Here is a 21940-nt window from a genome sequence, read left to right as displayed (position 1 = left end):
AGGGGGTGCATCTCCAATGCTGTTGCAGTGGAAGGCCGGCTATCTGTGACAGCCGACTCCCGCTGCCGGATAGCGCGAGATCGCTTATGATCTCGCGCTATACACATGACGTAAGGGTATGTCCAGTTGCGGGAAGTACCCGGTGCCATGACGTACCCTTATGTCATATGGAGGGAAGGGGTTAACACTGCAGCTCTGATTACAGTATCAATGTAAGCTCCATTATCTAAAAGACAGTGCAACTAGATTTATCCAATACCGCAATTTAAATATACGTTTGTTGAAACCAACTGACTTGTACATCATCAATTTCCTTATAAACATTTAGTTCCTTCAATGTTTTGCAAATGTCTACATTATTTCTCCCAACCCATAAAACAAGTTCTTCAGTTAATACATATTTACGAAGATATTCATACCCATAAGTTTTTCCCGCTCCACTCGACGCTCTCGGGCTAGTCTTTGTCTTTCATCAACTTTCAGGGTAAGATGTGGTTCTGAAAAAACAAAGTGTCAAATGTTTTCAGTAAAAACGCTGCTGCCTTGGTTACAGTGGCTAATAATAACAGACGTGGTTTGGGCACACAAGGCACAAAGGTGGGCACTATTACTATTGGGATGCACTGAGAGGGGTATTTGGTGTAACAGCCGGATGGGGAGTGTGTGCAGAGATTAGCAGGACTTGAGCAGTAGTGCTGGGCACAGAAAATTGGTGCTACCGACAATAGTTACAGCGTAGGGGACAATTTGTGTGTACAGCCCTGGGCCTATAGTTTACTTAAACTACCAATGATTGGTGAATAAAGCACTGATCTCATGATCTGTACCCAATTAAGGTGATTTCCATTCTCAGATGGAAAATTAAATCTGTGCATAAAAAGTAAGTTTTATGCCCAACATCCAGCTAAAGCATTACCATCTATTGGATTGTGACAAACAACTAATCCCAAACATATACAAATGCCTGTATGATTTTCTATCATGAGTGCCATTTAAGATATATTACAATTCAATAATCCAGAACATTACATAAACTTTGTTGGTGCTGGTTGAAAAGTTTGTATATATGTATCTATAATTCATTAATACATACACAATTTGGCTACTGAGCCAACTCCCTACACCCCCCAGGGCCCTTTTTTTAACTACCAAGGGGAGTACATGTATGTTCTTGGTTGCTGGGGAGGGTTATTTTCATTCCTCGTAAAACAGTGCTGGGGCAGATATTCATTTGACTCTGGGTAGTGTTCCTTTTTAATCCTACTTGAGATTTATGAATAAATTGGGTGTTACTATTGCCTTATTAAGAGGCTGTGTCCTTCCACAGTCTGCTAATGGCAGTTCTGATTGGACAGAAGAGACTCACCACCAACTGGTAACACCCATTAGTCAATTTATTCATACATTTTCCTGTGTAATGACTGGTGTTGATCACATTCTAAATATAAAGCACTTTTCTAACACTATGTGAAGAGGAAGGAGTTTAAACTTAAAGGGGTTGTCCCGCGCCGAAACGTTTTTGTTTTTTTCAATAGCCCCCCCGTTCGGCGTGAGACAAACCCGATGCAGGAGTTAAAAAAAAAACAAAACGGATAGTGCTTACCTGAATCCCCGCGCTCCGGTGACTTCTTACTTACCTTGTGAAGATGGCCGCCAGGATCTTCACCCTCGGTGGACCGCAGGTCTTCTGTGCGGTCCATTGCCGATTCCAGCCTCCTGATTGGCTGGAATCAGCACATGACAGGGCGGAGCTACGAGGAGCCGCTCTCCGGCACGAGCGGCCCCATTCAGAAAAGAAGAAGACCGGACTGCGCAAGCGCGTCTAATCGGGCGATTAGACGCTGAAAATTAGACGGCACCATGGAGACGAGGACGCTAGCAACGGAACAGGTAAGTGAATAACTTCTGTATGGCTCATAATTAATGCACAATGTACATTACAAAGTGCATTAATATGGCCATACAGAAGTGTATACCCCCACTTTGTTTCGCGGGACAACCCCTTTAAGGTGAATGCACATGGGTGAATTGAATCGCGGAATCCAGAGCAAGCGACCACCTCCAGATTCCACAGCAAATACCGCCCATAGCATGCAATGCAAAAATGATTCTTCATGTACATGAGCGGAAACCAATTGCGATTTCCACTCACGGATTAAAAAGTGCAGCATGCTCCATTTTCCTACAGATTCCAGTTTCATGGAAGTAGTCTGACCCGCAATAGAAATTTCTGGATTCCGCAGGAAAAGCAAAAGTAAAAAAAAACAAACAAAAAAAAACAGTACTGAGCATGTCCGAATGCGAGCCATGTGGACCATCCGCAGTACAGAAAAGAAGAAAATGCGGGTGCCAGCCGGGCACAGGATCGGATTCTCCTGTGGGTTCCCACACACGGAATCCAACCTGCCTGTGTTCATGCAGCCTTAGGGCTCAGTCACACGGGTGCATCCAGGCGCCAATGCGCCCGTGTTACTGCACGAAGAAGACGGCTGCAGGTGCTGACGACTCCCCGCAGCGCCGATAGAAAGAACACATGACCGGCAATGGAGCCCTTAACAAGAAAGCCTACAGAGCAATCTGCATAAACACAAGTAGACGTCACTGGGACTCACCAGATTTGGATAGAGCATTATCTTTTCTAGCTCGACTCAATGACATTTTCTTCTCTTGGACTTTACCATGAGGACCATCAGGAGCTGCAAAAGAGTGGATACTAATATAAGCACAATACATAAAATGGTTGCATAGTACAGAAAACATTACACTGCTACTATTACATTTTAGGTATATTTTCTTCACTTCTGCAGACTTACTTTTTCAATGGAAATATACTGTAAACATTTGTAGTACTATTTATTGAAAAAGAAACCTGAGATATTTTTAACATTATTCTGTTCACAACTACAAAAAAAACAACTCAAGAAATGTATTAAATCAGGACACGTAATAAAAATATTTTTCTCAGAATTCCTATACTATACTAAAAAGTAGGACATAAGCAGCTAAATCCTACACGGGAAATTTCAGGAACATTACATACTGTATTTCCGGCAACACAAGCGAAGGGTGTTTTTGCACAGAATGTTATCTTTCAAATTCGACTGATCCGGTGATTATTTTTTTGAATGATAATATTTAAGTGTAAACACGGCCATCGTTTGAACGATAATTCGTTCGCGTATCGTTCATTTCATACAAACATGAAAACAATTATTGGCTCGCTGGCGAATCTTTTAGTTTAGATACAGATTGTTCAGTTGTTCTCCTTCACTGGTACAGCGAATGTGAACGACTCTACATGCAGATCAATAGTTTGCTCGCAAGTCATCAAACAGGCTGTACGAGCAAACGCTCATCATTTGCTCGTGTGAACTATAAATCGCTCCTTTTAAAGGCACCCTAGCATGTATTATATATTCAAGGAGTAGCTCAATTCTGTACAAGTTTACAAAACAAATGCAGGACAGACAGAATGCGGAGAGGAAGAGTCATAAGCAGGGTGTGGTACCAGAAGCACACTACAGAGACCTGATAAAGTCGCTCCAAGGTAAACTGAATTAGCTTACCTTAGAGCAGATGGAGAGGCTTCTTCTGGTAATGTGGAGAGCAGGGAAGACATTCTCTACAGTCCACATAGGGGCAGATGACCAAACCAATGGTCCTAATCACATATGCAGATTCAGTTATTCATCAAGGCATGTACAGTATAGGCTGGCTCAAGCAGAATAGTGCAAAAGCAAAGCATTTTATTTATACATGGATAGACATACAACAGCCAGTGGTATGAAGAGCTAGAACACCTCTCCAAGTTTCTAATGCACCTTACAGATGTCCGATGTGGGTGCAGAACACATCAAGCACATCAAAGATATCTAAGGTGAACCATCTTCTCAAGTAATTCTGCCTGCTGGATGTCAATTCATATAGAAATAAAAATCGGCATTACTTTTACACCACTCTTTTAGAATCACCCTGTAACTACCAGATCTAAGAAACATTGTTAAAATATTTTAGAATGGTCAAGCAACTCTGAGTTCTATAAAACTACTAGTAATTATTAGGACATTATAGTCCCAGTGTTTCTGGTAGCACATCACACACACAGCAGCTTGATTACCACAAAAGACAAATAGCTTGGATCCTCCCACAGCAGTGACATCACCACAGGTCCTTCAGCCCACCGGATCTCTGTGGTGGTGGTTGGTCAGTGTCTTCTGTCAGGACTGCTGAGTTGTAGGAAATTATAGTACCAGTGTTTCTGGTGGTGCAATGTGCCACACAGCTCTGTTACATGGCACATGCATTTTGATCCCCACACAACACACACACACACACACACACACACACACCTTGGCTATTCCCACAGCAGTGACGTTACCACAAGTCCTTCAGCCCACTTGATCTTTGTGGTAGGTCAGTGTGTTCTGTCAGGACTGCTGAGTTGTAGGACATAGTCCCAGTGTTTCTGGTGGTATATCATACACACAGCAACTTGATTACCACACAAGACAAACACAGCTTGGCCCCTCCCACAGCAGTGACATCACCACAGGTCCTTCAGCCCATCGGATCTCTGTGGTGGTGGTAGGTCAGTGTGTTTTGTCAGAACAGTTGAGTTGTGTCTTCTGCGATAATAATGGCTTAGTTGTATTCTCATTTTGTTATTTTTGTCCTCCCCTTCCAAGAGCCCTAACTATGTTGTTCTTCTCTTGGTCAGACTCTGTGTTTTATATATATTCTGTAGGATACAATCACCAGGGGGCGTAGCAATAACATCGCCAGGGGTGGAGCATAAGACACACACACACGGTCATTAGTAGTTTGACTGTAGTATAGCACTGCATTACAATTCTTTCCCCCATGCGAGTAGAGCCAATGTGGATAAAACTTAGTATCACATTCAATCATTAAATATCAATCACAATCAAGTTTGCCTCCTATAAAAACTGAGGGTGAAAGTACCCCAAATAATGCCTTGCATACTAGTTCTTGGATACACCGAAACCAATTCCCTGCATAGCTGGGGTCTGATATCATAAATATGGAAAAGAAGTGGCAGCATAAATGGTGTAGAATTTTTCAAATGACAATCCTTTATTGCGCCATAATCAGACACAGGCAATGTTTCAACCAATAAGGTATTTTTCAAGCCACTATCTGATAGGACAGAACTTCCATGTTCAGGATGGAAGTTCAGGATTCCTATCATATCCGCTGTCATCGAGATGAGGTTCCGTGGAACACAGAGGTGCTGCAAAGATCAGCTCTTCTAGTCTTGGGTGATCATGTAATAACGGTTGTACCATTTCTTTAAATAGTTTGCTAACCCCCTTTAAATTCCTGAATAGTCCGTAAGAAAAGCCCTTTTCCCAAGGTTTATGTAAAAAATAAATGCATCGGATTTTTCTTTTGAGGTTCTTGATACTTGAGCAGGTCATTGTTATTTTCAGCTCACAGTAAATGCTGGTAATCAGTTCATATATGTTTATAGCGAATATTACTTATTCTCCATCATTCATTATGGTTTTCCAGTGTGTTTATAAAAAATGTTGGTAGTCTGTGATTATTTTAAGTTGTCCAGTTAAAAAAATATATATATTAAAAAAAATTCAGGTTGGCAACACTGAGTCTTCTTCATTTTTGCTGCATGGAAGATATGTAAAGCTGTATGCAGTCCTTCAGTTGTAATCACAAATAATGGCCTACTGATGACATAGGGCTAACAGACACAGCCACCATATACAACTACAGACCTCTATCCGTGTACACTGGAAACCAAGTATTGACATATCATATTCTGCTCTCCCATCAATCTCGCTTCGTAGACGTATAGTGGATTGAATTTCTACCATAAGTGCAGAATGCAGGACTGTGTGCTGTGTAGAGATGAGCGAGCACCAAAATGCTCGAGTGCGAACTTTCAGTGATGCTCGAGAGTTCGTTTCGAGTAACGAACTCCATTGAAGTCAATGGGCAACTCGAGCATTTTTGTATATGACTGGTGCTCCGCTAAAGTTTTCATTTGTGAAAATCTTAGCAAATCACCAAAGTCATGTAAAAAACACAGAAATGGATAGGGCAGGCGAGGAGCAACATGCAGGGCTGCATTTCGGGCTCCGAGGTCTCACTATTAAGCCACAATAGTGGCAAGAGTGAGACCCCCCCCCCCCCCACTGTCAGCATAACGATCGTTCTCCTCTGCCACAGCTGTAACAGCTGTGGCAGAAAAGAACGATGTTAGCCCATTGAATTCAATGGAGCCGGCAATACAGCCGGCTCCATTGAAAGCAATGGGCTGCCGGCGAGCGCGGGATGAATTTTCGGGAAGGGCTTAAAAATATAAGCCCTTACCTGAAAAAGAAAGATTTTAGTGTAAAAAAGAATAAAAATGCAGGCATTCTCTTCAATGGAGCCGTTGCTGCTGCCGGCGACTCCATTGAAGACAATGGTCCGCTGGCAAACCTGAATTCTTTTCCAGGGAAGGGCTTTACATATAAGCCATTCCCTGGAAATGAATTAAAAGTGATTAAAAAAAAATAAATAAATAAATACTCACCTCCCTTCAGCTGCCGGGGCACAGCCACGTCTTCTCCTGCTGTCCCCTGCACTGTGGTGCTGAACTGCTGATCTATCACCAGCCGGGGATTTAAAATCCCCGCGGAATGAGCTGCCTCTGATTGGTCACAGCCTCACCAATCAGAGGCAGCTCTCACTCACACCCATTCATGAATTCATGAATAGGTGAGTGCTGCCTCTGATTGGTCCCTGCACTGAGTCAATCAGAGGCAGCACTCACTCACCCATTCATGAATGGGTGTGAGTGACAGCTGCCTCTGATTGGTGAGGTTGTGACCAATCTGAGGCAGCTCATTCAGCAGGCGGGGATTTTAAATCCCCGGCTGCTGAATACTACTCAGTGCAGTTCAGAAGAACTGCCGGCCAGACGCGGCTGAACTCCGGCTGCAGCGGAAAGGTGAGTATACATTTTTTAATTTTTACACATTTTAGGATGATTTTCAGGTAAGGGCTTATATTTTTAAGCCCTTCCCGAAAATTCATCCCACACTCGCCGGCAGCCCATTGCTTTCAATGGAGGCGGCTGTATTGCCGGCTCCATTGAATTCAATGGTCAGTGCTCGTTTAATCGAGACGAGGACCGCATGGTGCTCGTCTCGAGTAACGAGCATCTCGAGCACCCTAATACTCGAACGAGCATCAAGCTCGGACGAGTATGCTCGCTCATCTCTAGTGCTGTGTTATTTAACATATAGCCCTTATTTGCCACGTTGTATCCTGTACAACGCCACATAATCTAACCATATACACTCAACTATAAATAGTATGTATATGGCAGACTCTTCACTTCTCAGTTGCCTCCAACCTGTTGACACTGAGGAAGTCTACACCAAAATCCGCATGTCTAAATGCAAATTTTAATGTGGAATTTTAATTCGGTATCAAAGTCAGCATGTTAGTGGGGATTTTGGTGCTGAATATTTAGCAAAAAAGAAAAAAGTTCTACAACGTGCTTGCAGAATTCCACCTGTGTGATGGCCGGGCTCATATGAACGGAAGACCTATGATCATTCACGCAAAGTAATTGCGAATGATCGCAGGTGCGAGCATTTTTCCACACAGATGTACGCTATGCAGAGTGTATCATTGATGCAGAAGAAAGCTCTCTCCCCCTCCAGCTGGCATTCCAGCTTTTCCTTTGAGGTTGCGAGCATTTCCGCCACTCACACGCAATGTTAATTGCGTATGGGCGACTAAAAACTTCAATAGGGCCATCCTCAATAAAACCTAGCATGCAGTAATTTTTCTTCTGCTCGCAGAATACCTAATCCGTGAGTGTGAACGGAAAAAAGCATGCCTTTAAATGCCTGCATATTACCACAGATGGCGATAACGGAAACCCTGCAAACCCAACCCAACCGTGTGAGCCAGACCTAAGGATTATACGCTTCATTCCTAGAGGAGACTGCAGTGTTGGCAAGGTGCAGCGGGTGCTTCATCTCATGCGACGTGCCTCTTATTGTTACATGTTAGTGACATGTATGACTGTATTTTACCAGTAAGATAACCATGCATAGGATACATTAACATAACAAAATAGAAGCGCAGCCACATGTTAATGTAAAATATGTGAAATCTGCTCTACTGTAAAAATCCTACTAACACATGAAAGTTCAATACATCAATTGCCATTTTAAAGGGACTTCAAATAAGGAAAGTCTGAAGGCTGCACAGAACAGCGTTGGACGCGAGATCTGAACTTTCTATAACCTGCATTGGCTTACATGACTAAGAATAGAAATCTGCTGTGAGCAACTTAGAGCGGCAGCTAAGCGGGAAGCTCCTCATTTCACTTCCAAGACATCTAAGGCGACATTTTGCTACTTCAAATGCAAACCATGCAGAAACAATCACTTACAGCAACCCTCCAGTTTCCGGACAAAATTCTATCCTTGGATTAGAGGGGGAGGCGCGTAGAATACCTGCAACTCTTCTCTATTGTCCCTGGCCCTGTTTCAAGCCTCCAGGATGGCCAATAATGCACCGTTAGACTACTATAGTCTGTACAAAACGAAGAACTAAGCCGCACCACTTGCATGTTTTCCTCTGCCAATTTAGGCCGGCTGCACATGAACGAGTCAGATTCCGCATACGGGAGCCCACAGTAGAACCCTGCTCTGACCCCAGCAAGCGACCCCGCGTACCTGCAAACTCTGTAGACGCTTGCTGTCGATCATGCGCAATACAGATTTTTTTCGCACCTTTGCTAGGCGATGATGTGGATACCTGTAGCCTATCCGCAATGCCAATTGCAGACGGGCTGCACGTCTGACAACTTTCATTGACTTTAATGGAGGCTGTATATGCAGATAATGCACAAAAATAAAACATGCCGCGATTTTAATCAGCTTGCAGAAATCGCGATTGCTAACGGCTCATCTGAGCAGACATGCGAAAGTGCTATGTTTTCAATTGGCACGTGACAATCACGGATTCCGCAATTAATATCCGGTCATGTGAAGCCAGCCTTAGGACGCCTGCACATGAAGGGGTCTGACAGTAGACGGCATCCGCTTGTACTTGTCCCTTTTCCTCTTTAACTGTACTGCAGATGGTCGTGGTGAACCGCGTCAGACATGCGGAATCGGCAACCTGTCCACAATGTTATTCGCGGGCAGGCCGCAGGTCGGACAGCTTCCATCGACTTCAATGGAAGCCATCAGCGCAAAAATAGAGCATGCTGCAATTTTTCCTCCACTCAGAGACAGAATTGGTTTCTACGTGTGTGCAGGAAAAAGTGATTTCCTATAGCATGCCATGTACGTTTTTTTGCTGCGGATCCAAGGTGCGGACACCCGCCGCAGATTCTGCAGCAAAAATCTGTTCTTGTGCAGCCGGCCTGAGACTGCCTGTCCTCGGCGATTTATCGCCGCGGATCACACTATTAAAAGCTTTCCTTAGGATAACTATGGAAAGCACAGCCCGACATCCACGAGTGGAGAATCATAGCGATTCTCTGCTCGCAGAATTAAAATCGCGGCATGCTGCGATTCTCTGAGGGGAGCTCATCTATTAGATAGGCCCATCGCGGAGACCTGTCAGTGCTCCCCCCTCCTCCCGGAATATCGCTAGTGATATTCTGTCACGGCCGTGGACAGGCAGCCTTCGGGCTAATGCCCATGGATGGATTTCTGCTGCGTTCCCTGCATTCTGCCTAGTCAGTGCTCCAATGAGTGATTCTGCCGTGGATTTCTGCTGCAGGAAAAAAAAATTGCGGCATGTTCTATTTCACCACGTTTTTCGCAGTGGAGGTCTCCATTAAGATAGTATTAATGGAGACCGTGGAAAAACGCACGTTTTTTTCACGATCACCAGCGGGGACTTTTTGTCTACCACTGCGGTATTCTAGCGGTGTAAATCCACGGGTGTATCCCGCTCTGTTCGTGGGCATGAGCCCTTAGTCAACCTTTTTTTTTCCAGACCACCTAGACAGAACATATTATCCAAAGCGGTTATGTTTTACCTGGGTTTTTATTATTTGTTTAATGTATAAATATGTATCTTCATTGTATTGTACACAGCTTAGTTCCTTATCCTGCACATTATAATGCAGTATACCTGCTCTCCAATTGGGCAGAGCTGCTCATATGATCAGCACTGACCAATCAAAGATCAGTGCACAGCGTGTATGAGGTAGACCGTTCCTGTAGCCTTCTTGGATGGCTGATAACAGGGCCAGAAATCAGCAGATCAACGGCAGGTAATATACCCCCTTGTGCAGAGACAGAATTTGGTCCTAAATCCAGAGGGGTTGCTTTAACAATACAGAATACTGAATTTTAGCTCAGGAAGAGGTTTGCAGGTATTGGTACAACTATCATATAAACTATGTAGAGACATGAAGATCTAGTTATATCAGGAATATCTATGGCTACGACGGCATCTTCATAGTCCCCAGTGAGCATGGTTAGTAGTTTGACATCTATATGCAATACGTAGGCCCTGCCTTTCTTCTAATGCACTGTTGAAGAAATGGATGTTGCTGCATTCAGTGAGGCTGGATCCGAAGATCATTCTGCAAACTTTAAAGACCGGTTAGATCTTTAAAACAGCTCAAGCAGCTGAAACAGACCACACTTCTGCTTAAGCAGCGAGTCACGCGAGGAAATTCCTTCTATCTGGCCATGAACATGACTTCCAATCCTTAAAATAGGATTGCTGTGCTACTGGACTTACTGTATATATTATCCATTTATGCCTAACTTCACTGGGAAGCATCCCTACTTTAGGGGGAACTGGGACACATAAGAGGATGGCACAAAATGTATGACTATGTAGCAGTTTTGCCTTTTAGATTAGGGCTCGACAGACACTGAAGGTGGCAACGTTAGCGTTGGGCTTGGTGGAGATCTGCAATGTGCACTACAGGTGATGTAAAAGTGGGCAGGTAAGTGCAGCCTATGGAAATCCAGGATCCTAGGGCAGGAGAAAGTATTTGTAGAGCAGAAGGAGGGCAAGGCTGGAGACTAAGGCCACACTGTTGTGTCCGGTTAGGCTGAATGGTAAGGCTGATAAGAACGAACAGTATAGCATTAGACTCTGTCCCCGTCATCCAGTCTACCGATGCATTCTATCATACTAGGACCGGTTTCCACAGCATGGATGGCTGGCACCTTGTGGCATTCCTGGCGAAAGCCTTTAATGATCTCACTTTAAAGGACTTGATCATAGCGGAAAACTATGGAAACCAAAGCAGTTCTTTATTCACCCATGCAAGGTGTGGAAAACAAGGCAGTACTCCGTTCGCAAAGAGACAAAGTATTATGTGGAGGGTTCAGCTCAAAACCTAAATTTCTCCCATTTCTCAAGAAAAGCGAAGGGTTGGTTAGTCAGGGATGTCTTTTTAAACTATTCACCATAAACAGTGATGTTTTCATTATGACAGTGTAGGGCGTGTAAATATTTTGTAAACTGTAAAACAGTGGCAATATTACAAAACACTTGACAGGCGACGTGAATAACACTGATTACCTCATGAGCAGGGCAGCTTCCACCACTGCCTGGGGCGCTGACCAACTGCACAGAACAGAGGGCACAGAAGAGTCTGCCTGTACTTGGAATGGGGAGCATGCCCAACTAATCAGTCTGTTGCATGTCAGCCTGTGTACCATCAATCATCCTCTCATGCCGCAGAGGGAAGCATGCTATGGAAAAGTGATTTGTCCTGCACACGAGCGGAAATAAATTGCGATTTCCACTAACAGAAGAAAAATCGCAGCATGCTCCATTTTTCTCCAGATTCTGCGCGGACAGCTTCCATTGAAGTCAATGGAAGCAGTCCGACCCGTGGCCCTCCTGCAATTAACATCGCCTAGCAATGGCGCAAGAAAATCTATACAGCTCATGTCAGAAAGTGAGCCGTCCAGACCATGCACAGCACAGAAGAAAAAAGGGAATGACAGGTATGCAGGATTGCCGGATTCTGCATGCAGAATCCGACTGGTTCGGATGCCAAGTTCACACCTGTAAGGCAACCTGCACACGGCAGAGCCGGATTCCGCATGTGGCCTTAAGGAAAAAAATAGCTTTTAAAAACGCAAGTGAAACCACTAAAGGTTGCCTGCCAAACAGGCAGATTCTTCACAGATGAAGCAGCAAAGTTAAAAAGGTACATGGACGCCAATGCTACCAGGATCAGATTTTGCTGTGGGCAGGCTAAAGATGCGGGCAGGCTAAAGCAGTCTAAAGATGAAAAACGTTTTAAAACTTTTTATTGCAGTTTCTAAACACAGTTTGTGGCTTTAGTTTGTATGTATTGATGCTGGCAAGAAAATGTGACAAGGGTGGGTAGTTTGCCTTTTAAAAATTTTTTGGGGGTAATTTGTATTTAAGTATACAAAAACAAAATCACTTCCCCCCCCCCATATATAGTCTGTTTCTTAGGAATTAAACAGAAAAATAAGGCATGCAGTGTTTTTTAAAACCCGCAAGACAAAAACCATAGAAGTATGAATTACATAATCATAAAAACCACTTTAACAACCACCCAAAAGTTGAACGCTGGACACTGTATTAATACGCAGAGAAGTAAATCACAGCATGCTCCATTTCTCTGCGTATCATACACAGCCCTTGTATGGGCTACGTATGATATGCTGTCCTAACGTACGGCGTGTGGGAAGCATTTCCATACACATCCCCGTTCGAAACAGAGCAGGGAATTAAAAATAAATAAATAAATCACACTGCGCATGTCTGTGACCGCGTTATTTGTGCAGTGCCATATACAGTCTCTGCCAGCAGAGCGTATGGGCTGAAATGTGTAAAACACTGCGGGAGATGCATACGGCTGTTGGCATGAGCCCTTAGTAAGGCACATTTAAACATATTAAAACACTGGTTAAATTAAAACTTAAAAGTGGCTAACAGCTGTAAAGGAACGGCTAGTAAGCTCTTAATGCCAGATACCAGAGGACATCTTCACGGGTCTTCTGGAGTCTATGCCTCAAAGGGTTAAAGCTGTTTTGGCGGCACCAAGGAAGCCTATATAACGTTAGGCAGGTGCTGTATTGTAATGACTGATCAGTGTCTATGGTTTTAAAATAGTCTTCTAAAAACAAAGATTTCCAAAGGAAGCAGTCCCTTTAAATACAGAAAAAGCAGACACAAAAGCAACAGTATTTGTGGATCACAGCAAACATTACAAACAGTGTTGTATCCGGCACTGATGCTTCGACAGGTTACCCTCATGTGTATGCATTATGCACCCCTACATACTACAGGCTCACACTCATCACCATAGCATCTGCCACAAACTCCATGCCTCACACCATCTACATCCACACACAGCTCCCCTCTCCATCACACATCATAAAACGTACACTTATTCATCAATCATCTGCTGAGGCTTTGCGGCGGCGGATTCACAAAGTAGCAAAATTTTGATTTAACAAATTTCTAAAGTTAATCATGATGTTTGCTCAAATGTATAATAGGGAAGACGAGCGCCGGGCTGTGCAAGTACGGAGAATGAGGTAACGAAGGGAACTCCACGTCGGTTTGCCTTAAAGGGGTTTTCCAAGAAGACTACTATTGATGACCTATCTTCATGATAGGTCATCAATAGTTGATTGGCTGGAGTCTGTCGTTCGGGACCCCAACTGATCAGCTGTGCGGGCGCATGCTGTCAGCAGCACGATGACACAGAGGTCGGCGCAGAAGTCTCTGCGGGAATCTCTGCGTAGTGGACGGCGCTTGTAACTGCAGGCACAGCTTGCGTTGATTTCAATGAGAGACGTTCCTGCAGTTACAAGTGCTGGCCGCTACACATAGGTCGGCGCAGAAACTTCAACTGCTTCCGCTCCGACCTCTGTGTATTTGTATAATTGACAGCATGTGCCCACTCCCGAGACATAGACCCCAGCCAATCAACTATTGATGACCTATCCTGAGGATAGGTCATCAGTAATATTCTCCCTGGAAAACACCTCATGATAAGTATTTTCTTATTCAAAACAGTTGATGCCTTTACATTACAAACTGTTAGTTATTCTACTGAGTAAACTTCCCTGAGCATCCTGGGATGGGCTTTCCACTAGTGTACCATGCTTACCAAAAATAATGGTTTTCCACCTGAAGATAAGCTGTAAGAGTGCTGTCAACTTTCCTAGAAATCAAACCACTGCACAGAATTGTCACTTCTTCACCCCAATTTGCAAGGAAATGCATTGAAAATTCCTGATGCAGATTTTGCCCGTTGACAGGGCCAAATCTGCATGCAGATCCGTGGCAAAACTATGGCAGCATAGCAGATATCTGACGTGGTTTTACTTGTGAACATGCCCCATGGCTGCAAACACTGTCCAGTGCTTATGTGCACTCCTGAGGTGGCACAGCTGGATGGTGAGGCAATGGAATTGCTGTTCGTATGCGGATGGCAAGCAAGTAGATGAGAATCCAGATGTAGCTAAGATATCAGGCCACAGAAAATAAATAATGAAAAACCTCGGTCATCCCAGGTTATAGAAACTGTGCTGCACATATACAATATTGAAGTGGCACTATGGCACTATGCGGTTCCTCTATCCAGGGGAAAATATATGGTTCTCCGTACACCGCCAGATCGGTTCAGTCACACTGCCAGATACATTATATAGAACCGACTATAGAATAAGCACAATACATCAGTAATAAAAAGTGTCACTTGAGCATCAGTACCCAGAGCAGCTTCTCTCCTTTCCTGTAGGGCACTTCTGCACACTAGAGGGCAGCACATGATAATTTTAGCTTTTTAACAAACCTGTCACCAGATATCAGACATTTAGCCAATCAGCAAATACTCATGTGACAATTGTTCTCAGCAGACCAGTATCTGTGTAATCCATTTCCTGTTACAACTAGTCGGTGACATGGCACACCACTATAGGCCTTGCCTTCTTCAGCATCTGCCTAATGCAGTCCTGTTCAGCCAGTTACTCCATAACCCGTCCTTTCCACTGTAGACGTCCTATACTAGTAAGCTTAGGACCATACATAAAACACTGGACATTCGGAGAAAGGTTATGGGCCTCTGCAGCTATAGATCAGCTACTGCCTCCAGTCCTTACATGACCAGGCCTTCATATATTATCAGCCCCTGCGCTGACTGGTGGATCCCCATGTGGGCCAATGTAAAGAATATATGTCCGCCAAGTAATGAGCAAGTGCAGTTGATTTCATTAGTTTTACGTATGAGCACAGTACGGCTTGTCACACTGAAATGCCTGCGCTACATAGGATGTTATGGCCAGCCTTCCGTTTACAAATAAACGGACATTCAACCATTTGATCATATTTTTGGTTTTCATTTTCATCCCTGCCTTTCAAAAGCCAGAAACTTTATTTTTCCACCAGCAAAACTATATGAGGGCTTGTTTTTTGGTGAGACAAGTTGAAATTTTTAATAGTACCAGATATTGTATTGGAAAACTTTAGAATGAAAAAAAAAAAAGCAATTGCGCAATTTTTTTTTTCCCAGGTGGTTTTGCAGCGTTCAGGGTTTGTTAGGCAGTCTGCACATGGGCAGATTTTTAATTGTGGAATCTGGAGCAGGTGTCTGCCTCCAGACTCTGCAGCAAACACAGCCCATTGCATGCTATGGAAAAGTGTTTTTTTTTCCCTGCACACGAAGGGAAATAAATTGCGATTCTCCGCTCACGGACGGGAAAAAAAAAAAAAAGCGTAGCATGCTCTATTTAAGGCCTAATGTCCACAGGAAAATTCGTGAGTACACGGATTCTCCATGCAGAATCCCACCGTGGATCCCTCTTTTCCCACAGACATGAGGCCAGAAAATCCTTAATACTTACTTGTCTGGACGTTGCGGATCTCCCCTATGTTGCAGACGGATCTTTTGTTTTCGGCCATGCGGATGTGCACATTTTTTTAAAATTCCTGCTTTCCCGCGGTTCCGTGGCAGAGCAGAAAATCAGCTGCGGGTGTGCCGCGGATATGGACGGCTTCCATAGGCTACACTAGAAGCCGCGGAAGACCCGCAGGAAAATGGAGCATGCTGCCATTTCTTCCTGTGTGTGCGACCTGCACGCCGGGAAGAAATCCCATCTGCAGGCTTTTAGCTGCCCTACGGATGCTAATGCATCCCTATGGGCAGCAAGACGCACGGATCTCCAATGCGGAGGCCACGTGCAGATTTTATAACTAAAATCCGCCCATGGACATCGAGCCTTAGTGCGGATTCAGCACAGACAGCTTCCATTGAACCTCCTTGGAAGCTGGTTGACCCGTGGCCCTTTCAAAATGACATTGCGCAAAGGTCGCAGGTACCCGCATCTTTGCCTAGCGATGGTGCGGCAAAAGCAGCGATTTAAAAAACTAACAGACAAACTGTACTGCGCACGTCCGAGGGGTCACCGTGCGGACCATCCACAGTACAGAAGATGACAAGAAAAGACAGGTAAGTGTAGATGCCGGATCCCGCATGTGGAATCCGACCTGGTTGTGTGCAGCCAGTTTTAGAAATGACAACTTTATTTTCGCGGTCCGTACTAAGATTATGATTTTTTTTTGTTAGGTTTTGCCACATTTAAAAAATATAAAGCCCTGTTATTAAAAATAGGTATTATGTTTTGTTGCCATATTTTAAGCCCCATTACAATTTTTCCATTGATAGGGGTGCTTGAGAGCTTGTTCTTTTGCAAGGCAACCCCCCTAACTGACATGGTCAGGATTCACAGCGCATGAAAGCTGCAAATGGAGTTCGCTCCAACTGCAGTTCTTTGTGGCGGGTTTAATCCAGTACCTGTTAGATATGCACTGGGCTTGGCTCCTACCCCGCTTCATACTTAATCCGCACCTCTGTGACATGCACGTATGTCACAGTACAGTTTAATAAATGTATATTCACTGATCTAAAGCAGGAGTTTGGGATATCAACAAATGAGTCATTACATAAACCAGCTTTAAAATTGGAAGTTACACATCGGTAAATGCTGAGATCAAACAAGAGTTCTAAAAAATAGATCAAACTGGAATGTTACATTTACATGAAGCTGTGATAGTAAAGCAGAGAGCTGCTTTATTACGAAAGAATGGTGCCAAAAACCTCATTTAAAACATTTTTGCTCCCTGCCACCAACGTGGTTCCGTTTTAAGAAAACACTTCTAGGAAGAGACCGCTAAAACGGCTTACATGGTGCTGCTGTTTACACGCAGTATTAAAGTGTGAATATGGCATAACGGTGATTTACCAATCACGGTGTGGATTTTTTTAAAACATTTTTTCTGGACAAAATATTTGTGTTTTGGATGAGGATTTTAAATTTGTACTCAGTTTTGACTGTCTGGTACAGATTTGCAGACAACCTTATCGGCCCTTATCTCCTGTGCGGGAGATCAGCAGCTGTAGCCGCTCATAGGGATGCAGTAGCATCTGCAAGGCAATTAAAAGCATGTGGATGAGATTTTTTTCCCCTGGGCGTGCGAATCGTAAGCGCGGGAAAAGATCACAGCATGCTCCCTTCTTCGACGGATCCTGGGAGACAGCTTCCATTGAAGTTAATGGAAGCCGCCCTATCTGTGCGAGCCATAGCTGTCACGGTGGATGTGCCACAGTCCCGTGGGACAGCAGGACACATCCGCCGTGATGAAGAAAGAAGAATCAGCCGGCAAAGAGGGGATCCCCAAGTCCGCAGGCACAGCTGGATTCAGCAGTAAAATTAGTGCGTGGAAGTGAACATTGGGCGTAACTGTGCTTGGTCCTAAAGCAGTTAAACATGTTTGAAAATTTGTAAAAAAATGGGCAAAAATTCTTAATGGGCACTATTTATATTTTTTTTTTAAATAAAATCCTGCAGTTTTTGCATGGACCACTACATCTATTATTTTAACACTTCAGGTTCTGTACAGAAGCCGTTTCAGCATTCATCTTACATGCCGTGAAAAACAATGGCTCCCCCCATGTCCATTGGCCCAGGAGCCTGCTGAACAGCATATCTCTGCAGCAAAGATGACAGTCATACACTTTCTACACGGAGATTGTTTTTCTTAATTAGTTAAAACAATATGGTGGAACACCTCCCATTTTCCTAATCGGTTTTTATTTTCTATGTGATACATTTTCTTTAAAGGAAAGAATTGCTAGTATAGGAATTTTCTGTAATTAAAGGTCTAACTGAAGGTGAAATTTTCAGCATTGAAACTCCAGTTTAAAAAAAAAAACTGCTTACACGATTATCATAATTAACATTTCTGTAAGGATTTAACGCAGTTTAGATCATAAGAACTGTGAAAAAAAGTTCTGCATAAGTCAAAATGGTTCAAATTAGGCCAAGTACCATAATCCTATCACTGCTACTAAAAAGGCAGGAAAAAAAAGTGATTTTTAAAACCGTTAAATATCTTAACAAATGAATCTTGAGATTATGTAGAAGGGTACACAAAGGAAACCCTACAAAAGCTCCTCAAGTGTACATTGGAAACTGCAGAAAAAACAATTGCCTGCTCTCTAGTCATGTTGATGTTTTTGAAGACTGCTGCGTTATCTATATGTGATCTCTTTGCAGCACTTTATGCTTCAATTACTTCAATGCAGAAACCACAACAGCATTAAACATCTCAAGCACAACTGAACCGCCTTCTCTAAAAACCCATGTATTCCTATACACAGATTAGCCATAACATTAAAACTATTGACTGATGACATGAACATGGATCACTGATGAGGGTGGGGTAACACATCCAGTAACATTCCTTACAAGGCCTACTCTAGGAGAAATAGCTGAAAACGTTACAGCTGGCTATGAGAAAAAACTGTGCCCATGCAGACTCCTTTCCACCCCCAAAAACACCTACAGTGGGCAAATGAAGACTTCGGACTGGACCATGGAGAAGTGGAAGGCGGTGTCCAACATGATGTAATCTAACTCATCAGACCAGATGTCTGGGTGCGTGTGTGTCACTTTCCTGGAGAAGAGATGGCAGCACAATGCACTACGGAAAGAGGACAGGCAGTCTAGTGCTCAGGGCAATGTTCTGCTAGGATACCTTGGTTCCTGATATTCTTGGGAATGTTACATTATATTTACCACCTACCTAAACACAGTTGCCGGCCAACTACACCCTTACATGACAATGGTCTTCTCTAATTGCAGGATAATGCGCACTTCCCTTCTGCAAATATTCATAAATGATTTGAGAAACGTTACAAAATTCAAGGTTTTGACTTGGCCCCTAAGGCTGCATTCAGACAAACGTATAGCGGCTCGGTTTTCACGCCGAGCCGATATACGTCGTCCTGGTGGGGGTGGGAATGGAAGAGCCAGGAGCAGGAACTGAGCTCCCGCCCCCTCTCTGCCTCCTCTCCGCCCCTCTGCACTATTTGCAATGAAAGGAGGCGGGGTGGGGGCAGGGGCTACGTTTCGAGAATTAGCCCCGCCCCGTTCCGTCTCTCTCTACTGCAAATAGTGCAGAGGGGCGGAGAGGATGCACAGAGGGGGCGGGAGCTCAGTTCCTGCTCCTTGCTCTTCCACCCTCCCCCCGCACATGAGGACGACGTACATCGGCTCGGCGTGAAAACCGAGCCAATATACGTTCGTGGGAATGCAGCCCACATGTGAATGAAGTCCAAGTCTATGCAAAAATGGCATTTCTCTGCCGAGAGTACTGTTGAGGCTATGAGCAATGTCCTCAAAACAAGGTTTCGTGTAAACCAGGTTCATTTTGCACATTTTGAGCACTAAGGATACCACAATGCATAAGAATAGGATTCTCAAATTCTAAGTCAAATGTTAGGGAAAAAATCAAATAAATCAGATGGACTTTTCAGAATATGTTGCCAGGTACATGATGAATAGCCATTTCTAGCTATCTTGACTTGTATCCTTTATTTTCCCATTTTCCACTGCAGGGTTTAAATCGGATTCTCCAACCTCTCAGAACTGGTGGGAGGAGCTGCTGCTGTGCTATGCTCTATAGACTGTACACAGAGAGCTGCAGGAGTGTACAGCAAGCTGTAGCAGTGTATATGTGAGTGAGCAGCAGATATCGCACCGTTAGCTTCTGCAGGTGTGTGTGTCTTTCCCTTCTCACAATTCAATTAACAGGAAGACTCATCTGCCTGCTCTACCATCTTAGCAATCATTTGATGGCAGGCAGTGGACAGCAGGAGGAAGAAACTCCTAGAGGCCAGCACTTTAAACTGATTTTTCAGCACAAAAACATAATTTTAGATGTGTAAATAGCAATTTTTCTAGTTATACATTAGCTACCATATAAGTACAAGTTGTTTGCAAAGTTGGCGCCCATTTAAGAGTATACTTTGAATTTTTTTAAATCTGCCCTTTTTTAGATTTCATTAAGAGATTGTGAATTTTAACCATCTTAATTGATAAACATTTAGATGTACTTTGTGTACAAAGCGTGGATGTGTGGCAGCATGTAGTCTACAATACATTTCCCCATTCACAGTTTTTTACCATCAAAAAAGAGGTTCTGGCTTTTTCTCATTTTACTGCTTTTTCTCACAGACCAATACTGCAGTAGGTTTATATGAAGAGTACGCTTATTTGACATTTTGCTAGTGCATAATTCGGACATTTAAAATCATGCACCAGCCAAACAGTGGCTATATGCGAGTGACTGAAATAGCCATATTCAGAATGCATGGAGTATAACGTAGGAAATTTATTAAGACACTGGTCTTGACCCCTTAGCGACCACCCCATAGACTTTTTGCATCCTGCTTTAGGGGGCTTAAATCCGCAATGCCGTAAAAACATGCTCGCTCTGGGTATTAAAGTCACATGGCCTGTGGACATGACAAAACCTGCAGCGGTCATGGGGGGCCATGGGGGGCCACGGGAAGCCCCCCTGCCCCCCAGATACCGATGATCGCATAAAAGTGAATGAAAAGTAAATAAACGTTAAAGATTCAGCTCCCCTCATGGTTCGAATCCATGAGGGCAGCTGAAAGTACTCCCCTCCGTCCTCCACGATGTCCTGCGACGTTCTGGTCCTTCCCAGACCGGACGTCTGCTTTTGCGCATGCAGAAGAAAAAACAATGGGGTCAAAATAAGTAGTACAACTCTAGATGAATTTGTTAAGGGGTCTAGTTTTCAAAATGGGGTCATTTGTGGGGGTTTATAGTTTTGGCGGCTCAAGGGGTCTACAAGTGGGCAATGGGGCCTAAACTGCAAGCTAAATGTCTGTTCCAAAAGCCACTGGCTGTTTTTTTCGGTTTGGGCCCCATTGTGCATACAGATATAAGATTAGGGCCACAACGGGTATGTTTCTAAACACCAGACCAAGAGGGGTATCCATTTTGAGGTGCAAATCCTTATTTTCTTGTGTAATATTTAAATTAAAAAAAAAAAACTCTTTAAAATGGCATACTTGCAAAAATATGAAATTGCATTCATTCCTAAAAAAAAAAAGTGGGGTCAAGATGTTCCTCGAAATAAAAATAATCAATGTTAAATTTGTACGTTTCCTAAATGGTTAAAAGAAAAAAACTGAAGTTTTTCCAATTTGCTTTATTTTCCAGAATAAAGTAAACAGATGGAAATGTATATCTCATCAAAAATTTGTACAGCACGTTTGCACATATTTAAGATATTGCAGTTGAAAATGTGAAAAAAAATTCAGTTTTTACAATTTTTTCCCCATTTTGGTGCTTTTAACAAATATACACAAATTCTATCGGTCTATTTTTACCACCTAAATGAAGTACAATATGTGGCAAAACAAATGGCAGAATCACTGATATACAAAACCTTTACAGAGTTATTCTATGGTAAAGTGACATATTTCCAAAATTTGGCTCCATCATTAAGGCACAAACAGGCCTGGTCACTAAAGGGTTAATAGGATTCTAGCAGAGGCAAGATGCACATAATGCATGAAGACACACATGCCTTTTTATACATTAGG

The 21940-nt window shown here is 43.4% G+C and overlaps 1 protein-coding gene across 5 annotated transcripts in view; it reads right to left on the bottom strand.

Annotated features, from left to right (window-relative positions):
• The window catches only part of MAP7 (microtubule associated protein 7), a 132022-nt gene that overhangs the window by 35141 nt on the left and 74941 nt on the right, over positions 1-21940 (bottom strand). For all 5 annotated transcript variants that reach the window (XM_066606175.1, XM_066606184.1, XM_066606157.1 and 2 more), the window contains 2 exons: positions 2613-2696; positions 420-497 (listed from right to left, as the gene is read on the bottom strand). In XM_066606175.1, coding sequence (XP_066462272.1) covers positions 420-497; positions 2613-2696 — 162 coding nt within the window. The remainder of the gene's footprint in view (positions 1-419; positions 498-2612; positions 2697-21940) is intronic.

The sequence above is a fragment of the Eleutherodactylus coqui genome, chromosome 1, assembly GCF_035609145.1.
Source record: "Eleutherodactylus coqui strain aEleCoq1 chromosome 1, aEleCoq1.hap1, whole genome shotgun sequence".
Lineage (NCBI taxonomy): Eukaryota > Metazoa > Chordata > Amphibia > Anura > Eleutherodactylidae > Eleutherodactylus > Eleutherodactylus coqui.
The sequence above is the reverse complement of the archived record's forward strand: the minus strand, read 5'-3'. Positions and strand labels throughout refer to the sequence as shown.